General features: G+C 38.3%; 1 protein-coding gene across 2 annotated transcripts in view; it reads left to right on the top strand.

Annotated features, from left to right (window-relative positions):
- The window catches only part of CFTR (CF transmembrane conductance regulator), a 184,137-nt gene extending 158,796 nt beyond the window's left edge, over positions 1–25,341 (top strand). For both annotated transcript variants that reach the window (XM_058724499.1, XM_058724500.1), the window contains 5 exons: positions 170–325; positions 11,828–11,917; positions 21,098–21,270; positions 21,876–21,981; positions 23,635–25,341. In XM_058724499.1, coding sequence (XP_058580482.1) covers positions 170–325; positions 11,828–11,917; positions 21,098–21,270; positions 21,876–21,981; positions 23,635–23,835 — 726 coding nt within the window. In that variant the 3' untranslated portion in view covers positions 23,836–25,341. The remainder of the gene's footprint in view (positions 1–169; positions 326–11,827; positions 11,918–21,097; positions 21,271–21,875; positions 21,982–23,634) is intronic.
- Positions 25,342–25,615: the final 274 nt, after the last annotated feature.

Here is a 25,615-nt window from a genome sequence, read left to right as displayed (position 1 = left end):
TCAGAACTGAGAGTGTACAGAAAGCTTTGAATGAATAAGTTGAAATCTTCCCCTGGTAATGTTAAAAAAAAACTGTTGTGATATTTTTTATTGAAGCATAATACCAGGTAACATTTCTGGTATGGTACCTGTATGTCACAGGAGTAATTCTATCCCTCTTGTTTTCTAGGTGGGCCTCTTGGGAAGAACTGGATCAGGGAAGAGTACTTTGTTATCGGCTCTTTTGAGACTGCTGAACACTGAAGGAGAAATCCAAATAGATGGTGTGTCTTGGTATTCGATACCTTTGCAAGAGTGGAGGAAAGCCTTTGGGGTGATCCCCCAGGTAACTCAGAATGACTTGGTCAAGAAAGAAAAGCGGTTAAATAGATATTTTTTAGCATTATTTGACCCTTCAACTCAAGACAATCACATTTTCTTGTAAAAGTATTTTTATTTATTGCTGTCTTTTTTACCGCAATGTAGCCTTTTCATGGGGAAAAAGAAAACCATCTCTGAAAGTTTGGAACTCTATGCCATATAGTTATTGAACTATCAATAGTTTTGATAGTGCCTCCCAGAAGATGCAATCCATGGTGGGAGCCTGGGACTTTGTCTTTAATCAGCTTTTTCCCCCTCCTTCAGTGGTCTGAGCTCCAAGTTAGCCATCACAGCAGGCTGAGAAATGCTTTTCAAGATATAAATTATGCTGCTGCTGGAGGAAGAAGCACTTGGAAGCAGCAAGGAGTGGAACTGAAAATAGAAAGTGTAGTGATTGGTTTTTGTTCTTTGGATAAAATGAACCATGTCAGATTAATCTGTAGCTATTTTTTTTTAAATGTCACTCTTTGATTTCGGTCACAAAGGATCTCTGGCTTCACTGGCTTGGTTGCATTCTATCCGTGTCATTGTACAAGAGGATTTCTTACATATGAGAGAAATAGCAGCCGTTCTAGTTTAAAATGATCTCAGTGGAAACCAAGGAATGTCTTTACTGAAGCAGAATCTGAAAGGCATGTGTTGCATTTCTACTGGTATTTGCCTTCTTTTCTGTGGGCATTATTCACTGCTTTAGTTACCACATTGCTCCTTTTGTCCTAATAGTATAAATCCATTCTACTAGCACATTCTAACAATTGTCTACTTTTAACACAAAATTAAAATACCAGGAGCATCTCCAGGTAGATTGACTATAAATCTAGCCTGGGAAAAAAGCTTGAGGTAATCTTGATGGATTACCTCAGTGGAACATTTGCTTTTCTCAACTAATGAGGCACTAAATATTGTAACTGCTAGACTGATGTTTTTAATTTTTTTGTCTAGACTTTGCCATATTGCCAGAAGCTGATTCCTGGTGGAACTTTTCAAAAGCAATATTGTTTTTTCAGACCAAAAAAAAAAAAAAAAAAGATTGTCAGATGGCCTAAAGATAAACACTGGGAATATGAGCATCCCAAGGTGATAACCTTAGGCAAGAGAGCGATGTTGAAGAACACAGGATAGAATCTGGTTGTCCAAGAAGCGTTGCCGTTCATTTGACTCTGAGTCTCCTGGTCCCATTTTTAATTGCAGTAGTGAAGCTTTTGTTTTGCTATCATTCTTATTCATACAAACTGACTCTAAAAATTAATTCCAGTGGAATCCTTTAGTTTATCTGCCATTTTGATAGATTTTTTAAAAAATATGTATGTTCTGTTTAGGAACCTAAATATGCAAGATCTGGAGGGAAACCATGTGAACCAGAGTTATGAAAATTCTTTATCTTGCCTTTCTGCTAAAGTAAATCTTTCAAACCTGCCTTTTTTCATTTTCCCTCTTCTATGGCTTCAAGCTTCATAAAATAATATAAACTGAACAAAAAATACTTTGGGATCCACCTTCAAAAATGTGTAATCATGTTAATGTGGGTGCATCTCATTAGATTATAACCCTGGTTTCTGGGACTGTCTCCTAGTATCATAGGGATATCTGTAGAAAAATGTACTATTTTTTCTACAGTGACATCTTGAGAATATTGAGTGCCCAAGAAAGAGAGGGCAAACTCCTCATACCTTTTTAATATCCAAACTAGAAGATGCTTTTGTTTTCCTAACTTTGCTTTAGAAGTTCAAATTAAGTAATTTTTTCTTCTTTGCCTACAATTTGATCTTTAAAAAGAAAGAAGGAAGGAAGAAGTGATTAAAAATCCAAGAAGAGCTGTTGGGGTGCCTGGATGGCTCAGTCAGTTAAGTGTCTGACTCTTGATTTTGGCTCAGGTCATGGTCTCAAGGTTTCGTGGATTCTAGCCCTTCATCGGGCTCTGCGCTGATGGCACAGAGCCTGCTTCAGATACTCTCTTTATCCTTCTTTCTGTTCACCTCCCCCATTCACATTCTCTCTCTCTCAAAATAAATAAATAAAGCTAAAACAAAATCTGAGAAGAACTGGTTTTGTTTGCCTTTCTACTTTTCTTCATTCCATACTTCTGACTTTGCAAGAGCATCTCTGTCATGGAGACATCAGATCTCTCTGGGTCAGTCACTTGTTTTTAGTCACATGAAACAGGACCTTTGAACAAAAAACCTTTTGTCCCCATCATAGTAATCCTGAGACATCAGCTATGGAATCACAAGATGTCATTAGTTTGGGCAAGTTCTTGCTCTGTGTGTGTGTGTGTGCATGTGTGTGTACACATGTGTGCGCATATGTGTGCATTCTCTCCTATAGCTAGAAAGCAATCTTTGAAAATGCACCAGCCTAGAGAAAAAGGTACTGTGTACATTTCAAGGTGGAGCCTTCTTTAATTTGTTTCATTTTACCTGTGAGTTCTGGGGACATGGAGAGGAAGCACTGAAGCCTATAGTCAGAGCCCCATTGCGTTAGACAAATCGAACACTGAGACTTGAAATTGTTTATCAGCCTGGAACTTTGCTAAGTACTTTATTCTTGAAAGACAGAAAAAAATAATTTTTAACGTATTTGCAAGCTTCAGTTACAACTTTGAAAGACTGCAAGCTCTTCCGAGCAAATAATTAGGGCTATACTTACAAGACCACATAACCTGAAAATAATCCATGCGCACATGACTTCCACCATGGAACATCTTTTGCTGTGAAGGATATCAGATAGGGCCAAAACATGTATCTGTAGATCTGAGCAATGAAATTGGGAGTGCAGCAGCAGTTCTCATTCAGTTTAATAGTAATTAACAATTTAATAATTAGTTGTGAAATTCCCATATGCTTAAATTATAGCATAATATCATTCTATATACTATAAATTCTACCGTTATGTGAAAAGTATTGAGGTCCCAATCCCACCTGTGAGCTTTCAATGAGAAGCTCAAAACTGAACTCATTGCCATAAGTCAGATCAAAAGAAGAAACCAAACTAATAAACCAAAGAAAGTTGATTAAATATAGTTATGAGTCAAGGTAGGCTTGTTCAGGGAGTGCTGTGAGTAATTATGAGAGTGAATACAGTTGTAAGCCCTGTTATTGCTGCTTCCACCATGTCATTGTATCCTTCCTTATTCCTCCTCCTCTTCTCTTCTTTGTGTCTGTCCATTTTATGTTGCGCACAAAGTAACCTTTTATTTTATTTTATTATTTTTTAATTTTATTTTTAAAATTTATATCCAAGTTAGTTAGCATATAGTGCAACAATGATTTCAGGAGTAGATTCCTTAATGCCCCTTACCCATTTAGCCCGTACCGCCTTCCAGGACCCCTCTAGTAACCCTCTGTTTGTTCTCCATATTTAAGAGTCTCTTATGTTTTGTCCCCCTCCCTGTTTTTATATTATTTTTGCTTCCCTTCCCTTGTGTTCATCTATTCTGTGTCTTAAAGTCCTCGTATGAGTGAAGTCATATGATATTTGTCTTTCTCTAATTTGCTTAGCATTATACCTTCTAGTTCCATCCACGTAGCTGCAAATGGCAAGATTTCATTCTTTTTGATTGCTGAGTAATACTCCATTGTATATATATACCACATCTTCTTTATCCATTCATCCATTGATAGACATTTGGGCTCTTTCCATACTTTGGCTATTGTTGATAGTGCTGCTATGAACATTGGGGTGCATATGTCCCTTCAAAACAGCATACCTGTATCCTTTGGATAAAGGGTAGTTCTATTTTTAATTTTTTGAGGAACCTCTGTACTGTTTTCCAGAGGGGCTGCACCAGTGTACATTCCCACCAGCAGTGCAAAAGAGATCCTCTTTCTCTGCACCCTCGCCAACATCTGTTGTTGCCTGAGTTGTTAATGTTAGCCATTCTGACAGGTGTGAGGTGGTATCTCATTGTGATTTTGATTTGTATTTCCCTGATGATGAGTGATGTTGAGCATTTTTTCATGTGTTGGCCATCTGGATGTCTTCTTTGGAGAAGTGTCTCTTCATGTCTTTTGCCCATTTCTTCACTGGATTATTGGTTTTTTGGGTGTTGAGTTTGATCAGTTCTTTATAGATTTTGGATACTAACCCTTTATCTGATATGTCATTTGCAAATATCTTCTCCCATTCCACAAATTAACCTTTTAAGTACAATGTTCCAGTTTTGTGATTCACCAAACCAAAAACCTACTAGGCCACTCCTCCACTGAATAAGGTCCAGATTCTTACATCCATGGTTTAGGTCCCTGACAGTTAGGTCCTGACCCAACCTTTCCGGTCACATCCACCACTCTTCACACCTGGGCACCTCTCAGTTTCAGACAAACTGGACTTACTGTTCCATGAAAGATACCTTACTTTTCTCTCATTTCATCTGTTTATGCACTTCCTCTGTCTGAGACGGTCTTCCTTCACCATAGTTATGTTGGCCTCTCAAATGCAAATCTGTCAAATGGCCTTTTCTGACCCCCTCCCTTCCCCCATAACCATGACTCAAACCCCAGCTCTCCATCCCCACATCTTAAACCCAGATGGGATCTAGGACTTTGTTTATAAGTCTCTCCTGGCACTTTCCATTGTCTTGTGTTAGAATTATCTGTGTATTTGCTTAATTTCCACTTAGTATTATAAATACTGTGTATACATTCTAGTTAAGGAAGCAAGATTTAAACACAAAATCATCAACAACCAGGGCACCTGAGTGGCTCAGTCAGTTGAGTGTCCAACTCTTGATTTTGGCTCAGGTCATGATCTCATTGTTTGTGAGACTGACAGCACAGAGCCTGCTTGGGATTCTCTTTCTCCCTCTCTCTCTGCCCCTCTCCTGCTCTCTCTCTCTCTCTGAAAAATACTAAACTAAAAAAACAAATCAACAATCAAAGAAAATAAGCAAAAATAATATAATAGAAATGGTGAATAAAACATAGATTTTTTTCCTTAAAGATTTTTCTGTCTCTTATATAGCATATACAATAGCTTACATGTTAGGCACTTAATATACATTGTCTTGTGCAGAATCACCAAATTCTTGGCTTATGTTACAAGAGACTGTGGTTCTGTCAGTATCTGAATTTTACTAGCTATTGTAAGCTTAGGCAAGTTATTTGATTTCTCTGAGCTTTAGTTTCCTTGTCTATAAAATGAATATAATTTTAGGTTATTACCTACCTACCTATATTCATTAGGTTTTCATGAATATAAAATGAGTAAAGTAACAAGTATTAAGACTACACCCTGGCACATAGTAAGTGCAATACACTGTGTTGTGGTAATGGTAATTATTATTTACAGTTCCTTGAGGACAGGGATCGTGTCTCCTTCATTTTTGTATTAGATTAGAAATATGCTCTAGGAATGAATAAATGAGTATGGGCAGTTTCCCAGAGCAGTGATAATTAAGATGGGTCATAATGGGCCATACACTCATTTTAGGGTTTTAGAAAGGTTAGGGACGGGGAATTATGGAAAGGATATTCCAGGATCCCAGACAGATAAGGATAGTATGAACAAACACAAAGAAGAGGACTAGAAAGAGTTGGGTCATAAAGGGCAGGGGAGGTCATGTGTTAGGCAGTATTAGAGGGAGGAGGGAAAGATTTGGTAAGTAATGAAATGGCCCAGTAAGGAACGCATTGAAGAGGATGGTGAGGGTTGGCAGAAGGGTACGCTGCTGCTGGCAGCATGTGGAGAACGGACTTCCAGGAGGCAGCATGGGAGGCAGGGAGATGGGCTGAGAAACTCTCCAACTGTGATGTGGTAAGAGCCTCGACTGTGGTGAAGAGACAATGGGGGTGAAGTGCTGAATTCAAGGGAGAAGAGAAGGGGTGCCTGGATGGCTCAGTAGGTGGAGCATATGACTCTTGATCTTAGGGTCCTGAGTTTGAGCCCATCTTGGGGGTAAAGTTTGCTTAGAAAAAAAGAAAAAGGGGTGCCTGGGTGACTCAGTTAAGTGCCCGACTTCAGCTCAGGTCATGATCTCACAGTTAGTGGGTTCAATCCCTGCATGGGGCTCTGTGCTGACAGTTCAGAGCCTGGAGCCTGCTTTGGTTTCTATGTCTCCCTCTCTCTGCCCTTCCCCCACTCAGGCGCTCTCTCTCTCTCTCTCTCTCTCTCTCTCTCTCTCTCCCCCCCTCAAAAATAAATAGACATAAAGTTTTTTTAAAAAAGAAAAAGAAGAGAAAATTAACTAGTATGGATATTACTACAACACAACTTTACTGTTTCTGAGCCTAAAAATTTGAAATTTTTAACAATTTTGTCAGACCTGGAAATCATTTTTTAAAATTCTGTCTCTAAAAAAAGTGTATACTGGAAAGTTGTAGTATAAAAGGTTGTGAAACATGAAATGACTTTACAGGAAACAAATATTTGAACATCTTACATGCAGTCATTTACATATAAATAAATGATATGTACATTAACATTATAAAATTATTCTCTATTGTAAATCTTGGACATTTTTGACTAATAAATATTTCATTCACCTTGTTCTCACTAATAGATATTCTTAAAAGCCAAACAACATTTATTTTTAGACATTCTATAATACAACTTTAGAATCTTGATTTGTTCAAGTTGGATGGATTTGTATTGTACAGATTCAACTTATAATACAATCTTGCAGACGTTTCTAGAAGGTAAGATCACAGCCACTGTGATGCTTAGAAGCATTGGAGCCACATTTTAATAAAATTATATACATATAGATGTTATATGTATATATAAACACATATATACACAGTGCTGTTTTGTTTTGGCCATAAATATATATATATATATATATATATATATATATATATATATATATATATATATATATATATATATATAGCACTGTATACATAAACAGGATAAGGAGTCATTCCTCCTGCTTATTTAATTTATGCTATATTCAATAGCCGTGAAAGTCAAACTGCTCTTTTGTTTTTCATTGATATCCAAGATTAAATCATACTGCCTGCTGCAGTGATATGTGACCATCTCTGAGCACCCCACGTAGGCTCAGCTGTCTGCACTGAGTTGAGGAGTTGAGGAATCAGCTTCAGGAAAGAGATTAGTCAGTTCGTGAACAATGATTCTCTCTTTATTCTTCCTTGAGTCCCAGGAATTGCTCTTTATGCCATACATACCTGACATTAAATAAATATCAAATATTTGCACATCCTCATTTTCCTATTGGTGAACAGTTTCTTAAAAGAGAGGATCATTGTGATTTTTGGTTTCAGGTCTGTTTTTTGCTATACAATACGTCTGTGTCACCTTGGCCACGCCACACCACTTCTCAGGGCCTTGGCTGTTTCATTTGTAAACCAGGGAAGAGGACATAAGTGACCTCCAAGGACCTCTCAGCTTTAGAGATGCCTTTGTGGAAACTTCAAACAGTTTAGAAAACAGAACTAAGATACCTGCTGGTGCCCCTGACCAGCAGAGGAAGAGATACTATTTATAAGACAGGAATGAAATGTTTAGTGAATTGTGTGAAATTTAATTCTAACTGAACCAGTCTATTCAGTTGATTTTTTTAAATTAAAATTAAAGCATTACTTGAATGCTAGACAATAAACTGTAAACAAAAGACCTACAGAATTTCAGAGTAGTATCAGATCCCTACATCTAAGACTTTGGCTTTCCACATTTTTCCAATTTCCACAGTTTTCTTCCTTCACAATTTTGAACATATATCTATTTTAAATAAAATTAACATGTAGCATATTGCTATATGCTTGATAAGTATTAATATAAACTATTAAGCTATTATGAGAAAAAGTTAGGCATATAATTTCTCAAGCAATTATATGGAAAGACCAAAGTTTTAATGGGTAGTTAGTATTATTACTTTAATGAGTATAGGTGGTAGTAACTCATCTTCTGAAATGAAGAAAAATAATATGTTGAGCAATGTTTTTCTATTTTTTTACTTTTTATTCCCATATCAGCCCATTTATTCATTCAGGCAGCATTTATTGAGCACATGCTAGATATAATGCCTGTTTGCTAGGATACACAGTAAATTTATGGTATAGGAGAAGAAATGCTCATTAAAAGCAAAAGCTCGAGGTGTCTGAGTGGCTCAGTCAGTTGAGCATCCAACTTTAGCTCAAGTCATGATCTCACGGCTCATGGGTTCGAGCCCTGCATTGGGCTCTGTGCTGACAGCTCAGAGCCTGGAGCCTGCTTCAGATTCTGTGTCTCCCTCTCTCTCTCTCCCCCTCCCCCATTCATGCTCTGTGTCTCTGTGTCTCTCAAAAATAAATAAACATTACAATTTTTTTTAAAAAAAGCAAAGTTCACAAATGCATATGTAATTTTAACATTCACTGTAAGCTATGGAAATAAAATACATGTATTCTGTATCATATTTTGGGTACCTTATTTGGCTTTGAGGATCAGGATAGATAGCTCTGAGGAGGTGGCATTTAATTTGAGGCCTGAAGAATGTAGTTGGCCATGGAAAGAATGTATAAGATGAGATTCTTAGGCAGGAAGAAAGAATGTGTGAAGAAACTGGGGAAGTGAAATAAAGCCATGTAGCTGGGATGAAAAAGGAAGGAGGTAGAGCAGGGCACTAAATGATCCCAAAGAAGTAGAAGGGGCTAAGTCATGTAGGGTCTGTAAGCCATCTTAAGAATTTTACATTTTGCCTTGAATGTAACAGAAATCCAAAGGTTTTTTAAAAGGTTAATGACATAATCCAATTTATATGTGTAGTGATTGTTTTGGTTGCTAAATAAAAGTAGACCGGGAGAGAGGCAAGAGTGAGAAGAAAGAAATCAATTAGGAGGTTCTTACAGTGTTCCAGAGAGAGATAGGTGTTTTGAACTATATAGTGGCAGGAGGGCTGGAGAAATAACTGGATTTGAGATATATTTGGCGGGAAATCCACAGGACTGATGATTGATTCCTTTTGGGAGGATCAGGGAGAAAGATAAGTCATGGGTGACTCCAAAGTTTCTAGACTGAGGAAGTGAAGTTGCTGTACATTTATCAAAATGGGAAAGCCTATAGGTAGAATAGGTTTGAGAGGAAAGGTGGCATTTCCCCATTTTATAGTGAGAACACTGAGGCTGAAAGAGCTTGGGTTCCTGTTCATAGGTACACTTCCTGTGCCAGAGCTGCACTGTTACAGCGTCTTTGCAAGCCACATTGCCTTTGATAACTTCTGTGTCTGCTTTGTTGTTATGATACCTTCGGCTTCCACCCATGGTCCTCCAGAATAATGACATTATTCCATTTGGCCAAGGTAAAATTTTCCTATTGTCCTGTTCCACTGACTGTGTAAATATCCTTGAAGGTTACAAAGACACTGTAGCCCATGTAAATTGCTTCAACCCAGGCCCTGCCTAGGAAGAGGAAGCAAACCTCTCCATTCACAGTTCAGGAACTGAGCCTCTGGCCAGGGGATGGCTAGCAGTGCTTAAACAAAGACTATGCTGCTGAGACTGATCAGCTCTTTATAGACCCATTGGGCTGCTTCTGCCCAACCTTAATAATTCCAGAGCTCCAGATCAGGAATAAAAACTGGTTGGCATAGAACTTGAGACATTTTGCTGTAGTGATAAGAAACAGATTTGGAAACAAACACACTTGGGTTTGAATCCAGCTAAATGATGTTGGACAAGTCACTTAACTTCTCCCAGCTGTGATTTCTTCATGTGAAATAATAGGATTTATTACATTAGGCTGATTTGAAGATGAAAAGAGATAATGCTTATATGGATCCTTACCTGGCATATGGTAAACCTGCCATAAAATGAAGCTCTGTGTTCTCGCTTTTTGGTTCCCAGTGGAGATAACCTCTCCAAAGTGTGTGATACGTGGTCTGATATTTGGTAAACCCCCATAGTTGCTATCTCCTGTCTTTCTTGATAATGCTAGAAACCTTTTGTATAAAGAACCACAATATTAAAAGAAAAAAATGTAAAGAAACAGTGAATAGCAAAATTCCCTTGGTAAGCCTTTGAACTTTAGGTACTAAATCAACCCAATTGCTTAAATTATGAATTGACTTGAATTTTCAGAGCCAATTCTTGTTTAATTCTTAGTTTATCAGAATTCCCTGATAATACTCTTTGTCTGTTTTTCTTTAGCTTATTTGGACATGACTTTCCTTTACTGGAAATGTTGTAGAAACATGCACAAATCTATCTATCATATCTTAGGATCTTATGAGTCATATATTCACGCCTTGTAGTCACTTGTGCAAAGCATTATAAGTTCCCCTAAGGAAGATGATTTTGATGCAGGTTAAGAAATACCAGCACAAGTCTTCTTGTTGCTCTCATCAGAAGGTTCCTGAGATATTTGGTACAACTTAGTTCTTTAAGCTATAAATTGTGCCCTGGGGAGTGAGGTCTCTAATGTGATCCTCTTTGAACTTGGCTGCCACAGTGGGAATATTCTCATTCTGCCAAGAGGCATAGATGCCATAAATCTGGAGCCCACCTGTCTTGTCCAGTTCCTTGTAGGTCAGAGGGTCACCGAACTTTCTTTCTCAGTGTAAGGCAATTTGTGAAAACTCAGACTTCAGAACATTTAGTTCTTAATTCTCTTTACTGGATGTTAACCAAAGGCCAAAGAAAAAGGGCAAAGAAAAAAAATTATTCTGAATGTTAACATCAAGAGTATTTTTCAGTTCACCCATATGCCCAGAGAGGACAAAATAATAGCAGTACTGCTGCATCAGCACTTCTCAGTGGGACAGCAGTTTTCTTTTTAAAACACTTTTTCTAGCCACACAGACTGACCCAAGTGGACATTGACTTGGCAGGAGAGTGTCTCAGAGTGATAGTTGTGCAACACTCCTTGCAAGGAATTAGATTGGCATTTTGTCATCTCAGCGGGATCCACCTCATCCCTTATGTGCATTCAATTAAACAAATATTTGATTTCCACTTTTTTCACTGATGTGTAAGTGGTGGCTTTCTTCTGTTCGCACAAGTAAAGTGTGCCTTGGTTTATAGGCCAGGTGGACATGTGTGTTTAAGTAAGTGTCTGTAAATTCATACACTCTCCAAACCCTTTAGGAAGCTAGGCTTACCCAAGGAATCCAAGGAAAATACATGAACAAAATAAGAATTTGTTCTAACAAGTTATTTATAACTCATAAGCATAATTTTTGAACTGCTCAATTTTATATTTGCTCATGATAAGGAAAAGTGCTGGGATAAAACAGAGTTTTAATTTCCCACAACTTTCAATGGTCTCAATTTCTTTAACCTAAGGACATTGGGATTAGATAAGCATTCACAAGGGGCTTCTAATGTAGCTGTAATGCTTTATGTATGTAAAGAAGATGCAAAGCAACTATGATAAAACCTTAAAATTTAAGAAAACTGGATGGTAAGTACACGGACATTTATTGTTATTTTAAAGTATTTTTTTCTGCTTGAAGTATTTTGCAATAAAATAATGGAAACATGCAAAGATATTTAGGTTACTCATACTTTCCTCTTTTTTCTCTTTATTGCTATAGAAAGTATTTATATTTTCTGGGACATTTAGAAAAAACTTGGATCCCTATGGACAGTGGAATGATCAAGAAATATGGAAAGTTGCCGATGAGGTAAGGATGCTAACTGAAATAATTTTGAAAAAGGTAGCTTATATACAAGAGTGGTTGTCATAGCTGAAATAGTTTTACACACTTACCTTTATGCATGTATGTGCATGTATAACTTTAAAGTGGAAAACACTAACATACCTGGGGCCCCCAGTACCTTGGATTAGACCTACCCCTTCCTCTGTGGCAAGTCTCCCAAGTCACAGGCCCCAGAGGTAGCATTCCCTTGGCCTTCTTCACTACCAGTGTATATCAATGAGACAGAAACTGGGAGAGACCCAGTCACCTTATAGGGCACCAGGATTAGTTGTGATTCAGAGTGTCCTCTCTCTACACTTTCTCATCCACTTTCTGTCTGGGTTCTGAAAGCATTCCCAGCACAAGGAGAGGCTTTGGTTTTTGACATGATAAACTTCTCTAGGAAGCTTGGGTTTAGCACAGAGAGGTGATGGTCTTTCTGGAGCACCTGCAAATGGCCACCGTCTTCTCTAGAAATCATCAGGAATCAGTTGCCTTCATGGGATGTGGCTGTGAGCCTTTCCAGGCAAAAAGTCACATGACCTAGATGTGGCCTGCTCCATCTCTTGAGGTCAGTAGGACCACATAGGAAATATATGGATTAAAATGGAATAAAAATTCCTAAATAATACCCCGTATTTACCCAATAGGTGGTTCATTATAGTTAAAGGCACCATATGGAAGAATTTAGGGTACAGGGAGTGAAATTCTTGATTTCCTTAACCATTCTTGGACACAGAGGCATTATGGGAAAGAAAAAGGGAAAATAAACTGTTCTATTTCATTAAATTTGAGGTTTACGTCCAAAGCCCTGATTGGTGGCAGACTGCAATTATGGGGCCTAAGCACATTGAGATTCAAAGGTCTTCTTAGAGAACAACTTTATTCCACTATTTTCCCATAGTTTTGGTCTTTATTGTAGCCCAATTCTGTTAATTCCAAATGTTCCTCCCTTTTGTGCCTCCCTTCAGAGTAGTTGTTGCCAGGAGCATTGACATGCTTGTAAGTGTTAAACAGTCACCCACTGAGTGCCCAACCTTCATATGCCCCTCATAAAATACACTTAGATTAACTATTTTTATTATCAAAGTTTCCTTATTACCCACCAAACAAGGGTTTTAAAGAAAACATTAACTAAATTGCAAGTGACACATTTTAGGAGCTTTGATGTGACTTCAGAGAATGAACTATAGGAACACAGTGTGGTGGGAGAGAAACTAGGGAAGACGTTAGACTTTATAAAATCTGCAACTACTGCCAAGTCACAATAAAATTTACAGGAAATCAAGGTCTTAAAAATAATATGAAATTTTAAAAGACATGCCTAACATTTTAAATACCAATATAACACAGAAATTTTACCTGTCTAGATTTTCATTTGATGAGCTCGTATTTAGCTCTCTTCTACTGCTTCAAAAAAATACTTTCAAAAAAATATTCATAAATGGAGATGGTGATGGAGATGGTGGCATTCATATCATGTGCTTTGAGTAGTAATGATAACTTTCTGTTGAGGAGGCCTACAGATGGCATACAAATGCACAACAGCCCACAGAAGCAGATAAGTAGAAAAGCATTAGTTTAAACGTCACAAGTCCTAGGCTTTTGTCCCAAGTGGTTTATCATATAATTTATTCAAACAGGAACATTTTGGGGTGTGTCAGTTTCTAAACTTGACAGGATACTAGGACAAAAAGACATAAACCAGTATTGTCTGGGGCAAACCAGGACAAATGGCGCCTCATCTAGTCCTGTCTGTGACCTTGATATGACTTGTGTCAATAGAGGGAAATGAACTGATAGCCAAACACCTGAATCTTATCTCAACAGTGCCTCCTTCATAATTCCCCTTTCCTCCAGATAAAAATCAGAAATACACACGATGACAACACCAGGCCAAGATACACTTTATTCCTACCTTGCATTTGGCCCCATACTCCAGTGTGAAACTTTATTCTAGAGCTGATCTGGATAGATTTTGTGAAGCCGTGATGATCGTGCCTTGTTACTAGTTCTAAGACTTAGAAGGAAAGCTAGCACAAACGGCTTCCTTTGCCTTTGTGCCCTAGGCCCACACCTTCATCTTGACATGCTGAGCCTCATTGTTCTATGGATGAATTTAAAGCAAGTCCAAAGGAAGGAAAGAGAATTTCTATTTAAGACCTAGAACTGAGATGATGTAATTCCCCCATCCCCAAATGACTTAGGGCCAGATAACTTCTCCCCCAGGAGCACTGACTTTATCAGCTATGTAGACCAAAGAAAATTTCAAGAGACTGAATCCCAAGGTGGGGGGAAAAAAAAACAGATGCCTAACATTGTGGCTCAGTAAATTGGTAGAGTTCTTGTAACTTTTCAGGCTTTCATATAATTGGCAAGCGTAGTGCCTGACAAATAATGGGCATTAAGTGACTGTTAGCTATTATGATCCTATTCCCATTTGATCTTCACCTAGCCATCTCTTAAATGTTGATGTTTGACAGAATCCTAATTTTGTCCTATTGTACTTATTCTTCCTTGGAAATTTGATGCAACCTCTTGGCTCTAATACCTCTATACTGATGACTCCCAAATCTGCCTGTCAGCTCCCTACCTAACATCTCAGCATGGACAAGCACCTTGTTTCTATAGTTACTTTATCTCCCCCATGCATACAACTGTCCTGTGTTCCTAATTCCAGCAAATGGCATAAGCACCCTCTAGTTGCCCAAAGCCAAGACCTGGAATTTATTCTTGACAACTGATTTCTTCACCTGTCTCCACTCTATCACGTCATGTTAATGCTGTCTCCTGCCAATATCTAGAATGTTTCCATCCCCATCTGACACCACTACTAACTCTCATGTGGTTGCTTAGGCTCCTGGGTGGTTTCCCTCTCATTGACTTCCTATAATTCATTCTGCTCTTTGGAGCTCTGGTAATCCTTCTTAACCATGTACCCAGTCACTTGTTTCTCTCCTTTCTATGGCTCTTTACTGGTCCTTTAGACCAAGTCCACACTGCTTAAGGTGGCTTCCAAGGTGCTTCATGCTTTGATCTTGGCTTGCCTGTCTAAACCCATGCCCCAGCCTCCCCCTGTTTACCATGATCCAGTTCCTCTAAAGCACCATGTGCTCTCTGTTCTCCAGAGGCTTTTTCTCATGCTGTTCTCTGTATCTGGGAAACCCTGCCAGCCCTTTACTTCCTGCTCCCACTCATCATTTGGTCTCTTCTTGCATATCACTTCTTCCAGAAACCTGATGTGATGGTCCACACCTCCTATACCTCCAGGCCTTTCATCGCATTCTTTACATGGGACAGACTTACCTCTTAACTTGCTCATGTCCCCCGTCAGATTGTAAGTCCCTTGAGGGCAGGGATGTTGTCCCATTCACTGCAGTATTTCAAGTGCTTACAGTAGTGTTGCACTGTGGATGGTGGTCAATAAATATTGGTTGATTGAATGAATAAATGACTTCATTCATTTTTTGAATGAATGATTTGACTCATTTGTTTAAGTGGATAAACAAATGTTTCACGTGTGATCTATCATGAAGATAGCTTTGTGATTAGTTTGCCATTAGTACAATGGCAACAGGTGTTGCCATTAACAATGAGCACCCTGAGCCTTGAGAAGTCTGAGGGGCTTGGCAGATGCTAGAACAGCTCCATCCTTTGACTTCTGGTTCACATGCTTTTACCGCAGCAAGCTTTCTTAGTTATCTATGGTCTAAGCAACACATCTGTTGGTTTTAGATGAAGGATCTTTGGTAATTGTTTGTTTGGTAGATAACTTATAAAATAGGTCCCTTCCTAACACATTGATAATCAGGTAAGTTATTTTAAAGAGCAAGCTAGGGGCTCTTGGGTGGTTCAGGTAGTTAAGCGTCTGACCCTTCATTTTGGCTCAGGTCATGATCTTCTGGTTCATGAGTTTGAGCCCTGCATCAGATGCTGTGCTGACAGTACAGAGCCTGCTTAGGATTCTCTCTCTCTCTCTCTCAATAAATAAATAAGTACATAAACTTAAAAAAATTTAAAGAGCAGGCTAAATAGCAGAAACAGTGTCCTGAAAAACCTTCAGAGTAGCAAAAAAAAAAAAAAAAGTGTCTAAAGGAGTTGAGAGGGTCTATTTTTACAACTGCCTGTGAATGGACTATGCAGTCTAACCACAATTTACTTTTCTGGGTTTTTCCCCATGTTTTCTTGTCACAAGAGCAAGCTCTTGCTCCATAATAACATTCCAGAGTGCAATAGCAAAAGTCAACATTTTGAAGAGAATGTCTGGTCCTTTACAGACTCTAATAAATTTTTTTTGTTTGATATGTCACAAGCCAATTTTTTTCTTTGTAAATACATATGATTGATCAACTCAACTAAATAAGGCTGGCAAATTCTTTTGTTGTAAAGTTCTTCATATCCACGAACTATTGATGCTTTTATTTATTTTTCATGCCAAGTTGGAATAAAAATAATTAGAAATGTTTAGATTCTAGTAAATCTTAATTTACCTTAGTTTGGATGGAGATAAGCTAAAATTTATATTTATTTTTAATCTACTGAAAAATAATTTGTGGTATATATATAAATAACATATTAGGGCTATATATGTATATATTAATGTATATACACGAACATATAAAGAATTCTGCTAAATCAGCAATTACCGTTTCAATCTGTTTTTTTTCTCACAGCACTGGTTTTTTTTTTTATTTTTTTTCAATATATGAAATTTATTGTCAAATTGGTTTCCATACAACACCCAGTGCTCATCCCAAAAGGTGCCCTCCTCGATACCCATCACCCATCCTCCCCTCCCTCCCACCCCCCATCAACCCTCAGTTCTCAGTTTTTAAGAGTCTCTTATGCCTTGGCTCTCTCCCACTCTAACCTCTTTTTTTTTTTTCCTTCCCCTCCCCCATGGGTTTCTGTTAAGTTTCTCAGGATCCACATAAGAGTGAAAACATATGGTATCTGTCTTTCTCTGTATGGCTTATTTCACTTAGCATCACACTCTCCAGTTCCATCCACATTGCTACAAAGGGCCATATTTCATTCTTTCTCATTGTCACGTAGTACTCCATTGTGTATATAAACCACAATTTCTTTATCCATTCATCAGTTGATCTGACAGCACTTTGAACAGTAATTTCTCACTTACTATTTTTCTCCATATCTAGACTGTGAGTTTCTTCTTCAAGGCAGGGCCTAGTGTTATTCATCTTTGAATCCCCAGGTCTGCCGTAGTACCCAGAATTTAATAAACCCTCATTAAAAGTCTATTAAAGAATGCATAACTGAGCAGTCATTTATATTCAAATAATCAGTAGGCTAATTTAAGCCATTCTTACCATCACATTAAGTTGGTTACACATAGAGTTATAATAATAACCTTGTGCTTTTAAAAAACAATTATTAGTATTTCTTGCTTCCCATTTGCTCTCAAAAACCTATGACAATATCTGACAGAAAATAGGTAATTGACATGTTCACTTACTTCAAAACCTAAAGTTTTACTAAGTCATGTTGATCTTTCTCTAGTGAATATGACTAAAGATTTTTTTTTTTACTATACTTGATTGTAAGTAAAACAGTGAGATAGGAATATTGCAAAATATACTCTAGCTTGGTCTGTCTTACTGTCTTTTATTTTTTGTAACTTTGTTCTCCAAATATTGACAGTGATGGATATTTAGGTACTTAGTTATTTACTTAAATAGTTTCTGTTGAGAGAAAACGCATGCAAAATATAATATAGTAAGGTGGCTTGGGAAATTAGTGTACGATTGGTGTGGATCTAGAGGGAGAATATTGTACATGCCACTACATTTTTACCAAAAGCTCAACCTCGTTATTAGAGGTATGATATAAATTAGTAGTATTGCAGTACTTCCTGCTAACTTACTTCCCAAGGCAACTTGCAAAGGCAAAATCTTACAAATTTTGATTTGTGGCATATCAAGCTAATCTTGTCATACCAGGGTAGTGTTTCAGTGACCAGGTCCATGTCCTTGGAATTTCCCAAGTTCTGACACAACTAATAGCATGGATTAGGTACTTACCATGTGCCATGTTCTGTAGTAACCTTTTTCCACAAATTATCTCATTTAATCCTCAGTACAGTTCTTTGAAGTCTATCCTGTTAATTTCCTCATTTTTTTCAAGTGAGGTCGATGAGACTTACAGTAACACACCTGATACCATCAGTAAATGGGTGGTGAAGTGCAGATTCAAAGCCACTTTTGTTTGACTTCAGAGCTCCAATCTTTAATCAGTACTTTTATTTTTTTAGTTGAAGCATAATTGACATAGAACACTATTAGTTTCAAGCGTACAATGTAATGATTTGATAATTCTACGCAATGTGAAACGATCACCTCACTAAGTCTTGGTAACATCCGTCTAATCTGTGCTTTTCTTGGTGGTTAATTTGACTTAAAATTAAAAAAAAATCCTTATCAGTGTTAAGAAACTTCTAATTTTAGAGGCTCCCAGGTGGCTCAGTCATTTAAGCATCCAACTCTTGATTTTGGCTCAGGTCATGATCTTACAGTTTGTGAGATCTAACCCCATGCCATCAGGCTCTATACAGAGCATGGAGTATGCTTAAGATTCTCACCTCTGCTTCCCTCTGCCCCTCCCCCACCTGCGCACATGCACTCTCTCTCAAAATAAATAAGTAAGTAAATAAATAAATAAATAAATAAAGAGGTTTTGGGGTCAGTTCAAACTAGGTTTAGATCTTATTTCAACCTGTTACAAAAAAGGAAATGTAATTTTATACTTTTATTTTGAAGGGATTTTATAGTTGTCAAGATGAGGGGGAAAAAAAGCACGCAGACGGGAAGTGGCTAGGCTGCTATTGTACTCTATACCGGCAGGACAAAATCAGCTCTCATTCATTTATCACTTGTCATTTTTAAGTTTGGATTCACTTTTGCATTCATCAAAACTATGTTGAGTTTTTTTGTTTTGTTTTGTTTTGTTTTTGTTTTTTGGCCAGCATTCTAGGAGCTCAGTACATATTTGTTGAACAAATGAATAAATGTGTCAAGACTGACAGTGTGTCACTACACTGTCCCCATTACACTGGGGACACATAGAGCTAAAGAGCATAGAGGCAGTGTAACAGGGGAAACTTCCACAAATACTGTCATGGCTACATGCCTGACTATGTAAAGGATGATCAGGGATAGTCAGAAGGGTATGTCAGGGTGTAAAGGGAACTACAAGCTATTTGGGGCCACTGGAAGCAGGGTGGAGGGGATTTGACTCTGGATGCCTTTTATGTCATGTGAGAGAGCTCAGCTTTATTCTGTCAGGAAGAGATTTCAAACAGAAATGAGAGGGTCAAATTTGTACTTTAGAAGGATCCCTGGGGTGTTTGTGTGGTCAGTTGACAAATCGAACCACTTGGGATTTATAGTGTAAAGCTTAAGAGATAATGAGGGCCACCACAATGGGGTTGGCAAGGAGAAGGATTTAAGAAATATTGGAAATATGTCCAGGGCTAGAGATAAAGATTTGAAAAATCATTAGTTTATCTGTGGTGGTTGATACCCTAAGAATAAATGGGTTCTCAGAAGGAGAGTTTAGAGAGTTAGGGGTAAGGAAGACTAATATTCAGAGGACAGGAAGAGGGAGAGCTGCCCACACAGGCTCCTAAGTGGTCATAGGTATGTGGTTTCTCATAAACCAAGGGATACATGTTCAAAGAAGAAAAAAGTTCTATGTTGTGAGGTAGTGGGGACAACAGATACACAGTAGTTTTTTTTTTTTTTTTTGAGGTTTCTACAAAGGGGTAGATATGGGATTCTAGCTGAAGGAGAACAAACAAACAAATAAATAAATAAATAAATAAATAAATAAATAGCTAACATTCCCTACCATTACAGAAACTCTTTTCAAAATTAATAAATTCTTACAAAGTGAGATTGCTTTAATGAGAACCCAGTCAAGGAAAGAAGTGTCACCTGCAATACATCTCATGGGCATACAGTTAATATTTGCTGATCAAACGTGGTGATATGGGCCATCTGTGAATTCATTGCTGAATTCAGGGATCTTTCCTAAAGCTATTATCCCATTCTGCCTGTGTTATAATTAGTATTGCATCTTACTTCCCAATACTAAATCCCAGACTCCCCAAGAGTAGTGGGCAGTCATCATCCATGTATCTCTTGGCCCTCAAACACTCAGCAATATTTGGCAAAAAATAGGGGCACCTGGGTGGCTCAGTTGGTAGAGCGTCCAACTTAGGCTCAGGTCATGACCTCGCGGTCTGTGAGTTCGAGCCCCATGTAGGGCTCTGTGCTGACAGCTCTGAGCCTGGAGCTTGCTTTGGATTCTGTGTCTCCCTCTCTCTCTGTCCCTCTCTCTCTCAAAAATAAAATAAATGTTTAAAATAAAATAATATAAAATAAAATAAAAGTTAATGCACATTTATCTGAATAATAACCAAGATGTCAATAATTTTTATCTTATTTTAAAAGAATTTGTTTCTATATCTTGTTCGCATTTTCACCTTATTATTTCCTATCTAGCTTGAAAAAATAAGCCACTGGCCCTAACACAACTCTCATATTCCACCTCAATATCTAAGCACCTTTAAATCTCTTAGTAATATACCGCTATTGTACGTCTTTTTACTTCATAGTTTCATCAATTTCTTAAAATCAGTTTTTATGAATTGAAGAAGCTCCCCAGTTGATTATTTTCTGCTAATTTTCATGCGCTATTATGACAAAGTAGAGAATGGGAAGTATAATAAAAGAATCTGTCATGATAGAGCAAATAAATGCGTTTAATACTATTATCTTTTCTAGCATGTATTCAATTGTGTTGTAATTATTTGTGTATGTATTTATAGATCCTGAGCCTTGCGGGGGCCATGTGCCATTTATGATTTCTTCAACCCCTATGAGGACTACCTGGCACATAATAAACACTCACTGAAAACTTCCGAAATTAAGTACAGAGCTGAAACAAGTCATAGGCTTATCCTTTAGAGCCGCAAAGATTATATGTAGACTTTGGTTCAATCAAACCCAAATAGCAGGGGTGATGGGTGGTTGATATAAAATTTAAACTTTCAGACTGCCTTGTGTCTTTTTAGACTGTCAACCTCTCGAGTGTCTTTAACCTTGTGGTATCTCAATTATCCAATGTTTTCTCTCTTTTCTGCAGGTTGGACTCAGATCTGTGATAGAGCAATTTCCTGGGAAGCTCGATTTTGTCCTGGTGGATGGGGGTTATGTCCTAAGCCATGGCCACAAGCAGTTGATGTGCTTGGCCAGATCTGTTCTCAGTAAGGCAAAAATCTTACTGCTTGATGAACCTAGTGCTCATTTGGATCCAATGTGAGTTTCAGAATTCCTGCCATTTAATCTTTGAGGCCTACTTCATACTGGTACCAGTTCCCATTAGGCTGTCATGTCTGCAAGTGGAGGATGCCTCACTACATATGAAATGACCGCCCAGTGGAAAAGTCACTATAAGATATGAGCACAAGCGCTTATATCCTGGTATAGGAGCCCTGTGTTCTCTTCTGAGTATAATTTTGGAATTTCATACAAACTCTCCCCCTTGTTAAAACATGATGAAATACTTAGTTACATAGGCATAATCTGATTCTTATGATTTTCCTTTATGTGCCATTTATATGATAAGACTTTTTAGGGCACAAAAGAACCACTAGTGATTCCACATGATGATAAAATGTACTTATTTGTGAAATTTTCTTCAAAATATCTGTCCTATTTATTTATGGAAACTTAGAATCTGCCCCATGGTTGGGAAGCTGATTGTGGCCAACTCTAAATCAGCATTATGTTAATAAAAGTATTCAAAGAAAGATAAGTAATTTAAAGAACTAAACTGATGGGACAGTGGGTATGTCATCAAGGATAAAGGCAGATTATGGACCTTCTGTGATGTTATATGTGGTGTTTTCTTTCTTTTCTAGAACATACCAAATCATTCGAAGAACCCTAAAACAAGCATTTGCAGATTGCACAGTAATCCTCTCTGAACACAGGATAGAAGCTATGTTGGAATGTCAACGATTTTTAGTGAGTGTTGACAACTTGCTTAAGATCTCATTTCTCCTTTATTTCTTGATAACAATATCTCATGTGGGAGTTCCTGCAAATCACAACACAGCAACGTACAAGTTCTTTCAAATACGTGTCGCACAGCCATCCAGCTTTATTCTGAATAGTTGCATAATTTCTCGCTTTGATTTGAGCTATGACGTGAGGTTAGAATCCAGTAAATCTCAAATATCAGAATATTACTTGGTAACATTAATAAATTGAAACATCTGTACATTGAGTCCTTTATTTGGGGATCAAGTCATAATAAAGTCTAAGTCCTAATGCTTTTAGTGACTAAATCTCCCTTGGATGGGGTCCAGGATAGGCCTGGATTGTCTTGCAATCTGATGTGTGGTTTGAATGCAGTAGTTGAAAGACTCATTTTATTCTTCTCATCATTATTTGGAGCTCAGGTAAGTGCCTCTCCCAAACACCTTCTTACTGTGCTTTCAAAACTGTCACAGATTCTTTCAAGTCATGTTTACAAATTCCCTTGGGTTTAGTCACAAGGAAATTCTGAGGATGATGTATCACATCATTTCCATTAAGGCTTTTGAGGCTCCTGGAGGTAAATTCTTTTCTTACTGAAGGATTGTTATTACCATTATTATTACTAAGCTTCAAGTGACAAATTATGGGGCTGACCCACAGCCTCTTGCCCTGCCATGGTCAGGTTCAGGAGATTGGGTATAGCCTTTCTATCCTCTGTCCTTGCGTTTGCTCAACTTGAACATGTGAGGGAGGCATTTTAAACTCATGCAAATCCTGACCAATTTGGAATTGTTAAGCTTCAAGTCCCCTGTTGAAGAGGCTCAATTCTTTGTCATGCTGTGGACTTAACATTCTTTTTTTTTGGTGTTTTTTTTTTTTAACGTTTATTTTTGAGAGAGAGAGAGAAAGAGTGCAAGAGAGAGAGGGGCAGAGAGAAAGGGGAAGACATAGAATCTGAAGCAGGCTCCAGGCTCCAAGCTGTCAGCACAGAGCCTGATGCGGGGCTCGAACTCACTAACCGTGAGATCATGACCTGAGCAGAAGTCAGACACTTAACCGACTGAGCCACCCAGGTACCTCTACATTCATTTTTAAGGTCACATATGAGGATCTATCAAAGGTCTTTCTGGCTGAGCAAGCAATGTTAGTTCCTTTAAAGTTCTCTGAAGAAGCACATTGCTCAGTACTATAGTAATTAAAAAACAAAAGTCTTCCAGCTGCTTAGTAGAAAATTATAGCTAATTTTCCAAAGGGAGAAGCTCAATAAAGCAAGAGGACTCAGCAATGAAAGGAGATATCTCTGACTGTTCAGACTGCCAGCCTGTGGACACTGTGTTTCCTTTTTGGCTTTTTTTGGGGGACAGAGAGAGACAGAGCATGAACGGGGGAGGGGCAGAGAGAGAGGGAGACACAGAATCGGAAACAGGCTCCAGGCTCCGAGCCATCGGCCCAGAGCCTGACGCAGGGCTCGAACTCACGGACCGTGAGATCGTGACCTGGCTGAAGTCGGACACTTAACCGACTGCGCCACCCAGGCGCCCCTGGCTTTTCTCTTCCTCTAAGCCTATACCAGTTTCTGCCCTTGCTCTGGTCCACCCTGCCTTCTGTCCGAGATCTCACTAACGGCCACTTCCGTAGGTCATAGAGGAGAACAAGGTGCGGCAGTACGATTCCATCCAGAAGCTGCTGAGTGAGAAGAGCCTCTTCCGCCAGGCCATCGGCCCCTCAGAACGGCTCAGGTTCTTCCCCACCAGGAACTCCAGCAGGCACAAGTCTCGTTCCAAAATTGCTGCTCTGAAAGAGGAGACGGAAGAAGAAGTGCATGAAACAAGGCTTTAGAGAGCAGTGCAAATATTTGCATGGGATGTTTGCTTATGAAATTGGAGGAGAAAACAGTTTCTGCCTCAGAAAACTACGATGTGTAATGTTTATCTTTAAAAGGAAAAATTTTGATAAGAGGAGTTAAGGATGCTCAGATGGGTCTGGATAAGTGGCTTCCTGGCAGTGGGCAAATTGTGTGAAAGGTACTCCAAATCCTTGAAGATTTACCACTTGTGTTTGCAAGCCAGATCTTCCTGAAAACTTTTTCCCTTTGGTAGTCATTGGCAAGGTGGCTATCAACATCAGCCAGCCTCATTGTTCAACTTACTGTTTAGTGAGACTTGCTAATTTGTATTATTGGAGAAGAACTGTAATCACACTATTTAGAGATATGATTAATTAATGGTAACTGGAAACTTTAGTGGCTTATGTAAGTTTATATCCCTTTTCCTGTACTCTCTCCAAGATATTTAAGAACACAACTATATTGTCTGTTAAATATTCAGACTGTTCTGTTTCCAAGCAAGTGTTAGAATACCCCAAGAGTCACACATCAGCTTGTCAAAATATACACCATGTTAACATCTAGGTATCAGGAGAGAGAACTTCCTGATTTGGGAAAGGGTTAATACCACTCACTGCTCTACCAAAAATCCAAATAACTCAGACAAAGTACATCCCTTACCTGGGAAAAGGGCTGTTATAGTCCGATGTAGCAGGATAATTCCCTTGATGCAGAAGTTGACATGACTTTTCCCAGCTTCCAGAAAGTAACAAGCTCATAAGACCTCTGAACAGAGGATGACTGGAAAAAATGCTTTAAGGCAAATTGGTGCAGGAAAACCCTTCTTACCCCAGAAGCTCTGGGAAGAGAGTGTGCAGGCAGATAGGCTGTGGGCGCTGTGGGTAGACACACATGAAATCCAAAGATCTAGGTGTATGTAGGGCTATGCTGTATAGTTTAAGGCCGCATGCATTTCCTACTGTACAGACTGAGTGGGGCGCATAATGGGAGACACATGGAAGAGGCAAGAAATTCATTTTATATGCTTCTGTTTTATAATTCTGTGATACAAATAAAATTTTCTCTAGGAAATATTTATTTTAATATTTCAAACTCATAAATGCCTGTATTTTAAAATGATTATATGAATTATATTTGTATTAAAAGAATTTTATATTTGAAATGTTGACTTTTATGGCGCTAGTTATTTTTTGTGATATTATGTTAAGACTGAAGGGAAAAAAAAAAACCTTGGAGGATGTTGACCAGAGGCCATGAATTACCTTGATGGTGTAGAGAGAAGCATTAGGGCTCCCAAAGATTTGCACACCTCTATGATTCCCTGCCAACACACATGTTCCCTCTTAGAAGCTGTTCTGAAGAAAATGGTACCACAAAATCTGACCGCTCCTGTCAAGGACACATGCCGTCCCAACTCCAAACTAACCGTTAAGATTGGATTCTATTTATTACTGTAAGAAAATACCATGTGCCAATAAAATCTGTATATTTGTGTGAAATTTAGCTGTTATCAGATGTGTTCACTAATTATGTCTCACTGATCTCTTCAGTCTCTATATCATGGAACACAAAACATGACTCATTTCTTTAAATACAGCTTCTTGAGGATCCCACATGAGTTAAGATATTCTTAAGAAACTTTTTTAAAACTGCCATGACAGAAAACATGAATAGACACTTCTCTAAAGAAGACATCCAGATGGCCAACAGGCACAAATTGCTCCTCATCAGGGAAATACAAATCAAAACCACACTCAGATACCACCTCACGCC

This window comes from Neofelis nebulosa, chromosome 4 (genome assembly GCF_028018385.1).
Source record: "Neofelis nebulosa isolate mNeoNeb1 chromosome 4, mNeoNeb1.pri, whole genome shotgun sequence".
NCBI lineage: Eukaryota > Metazoa > Chordata > Mammalia > Carnivora > Felidae > Neofelis > Neofelis nebulosa.
Note: the sequence above shows the minus strand (reverse complement) of the source record. Positions and strands in the feature narration are given on the sequence as shown.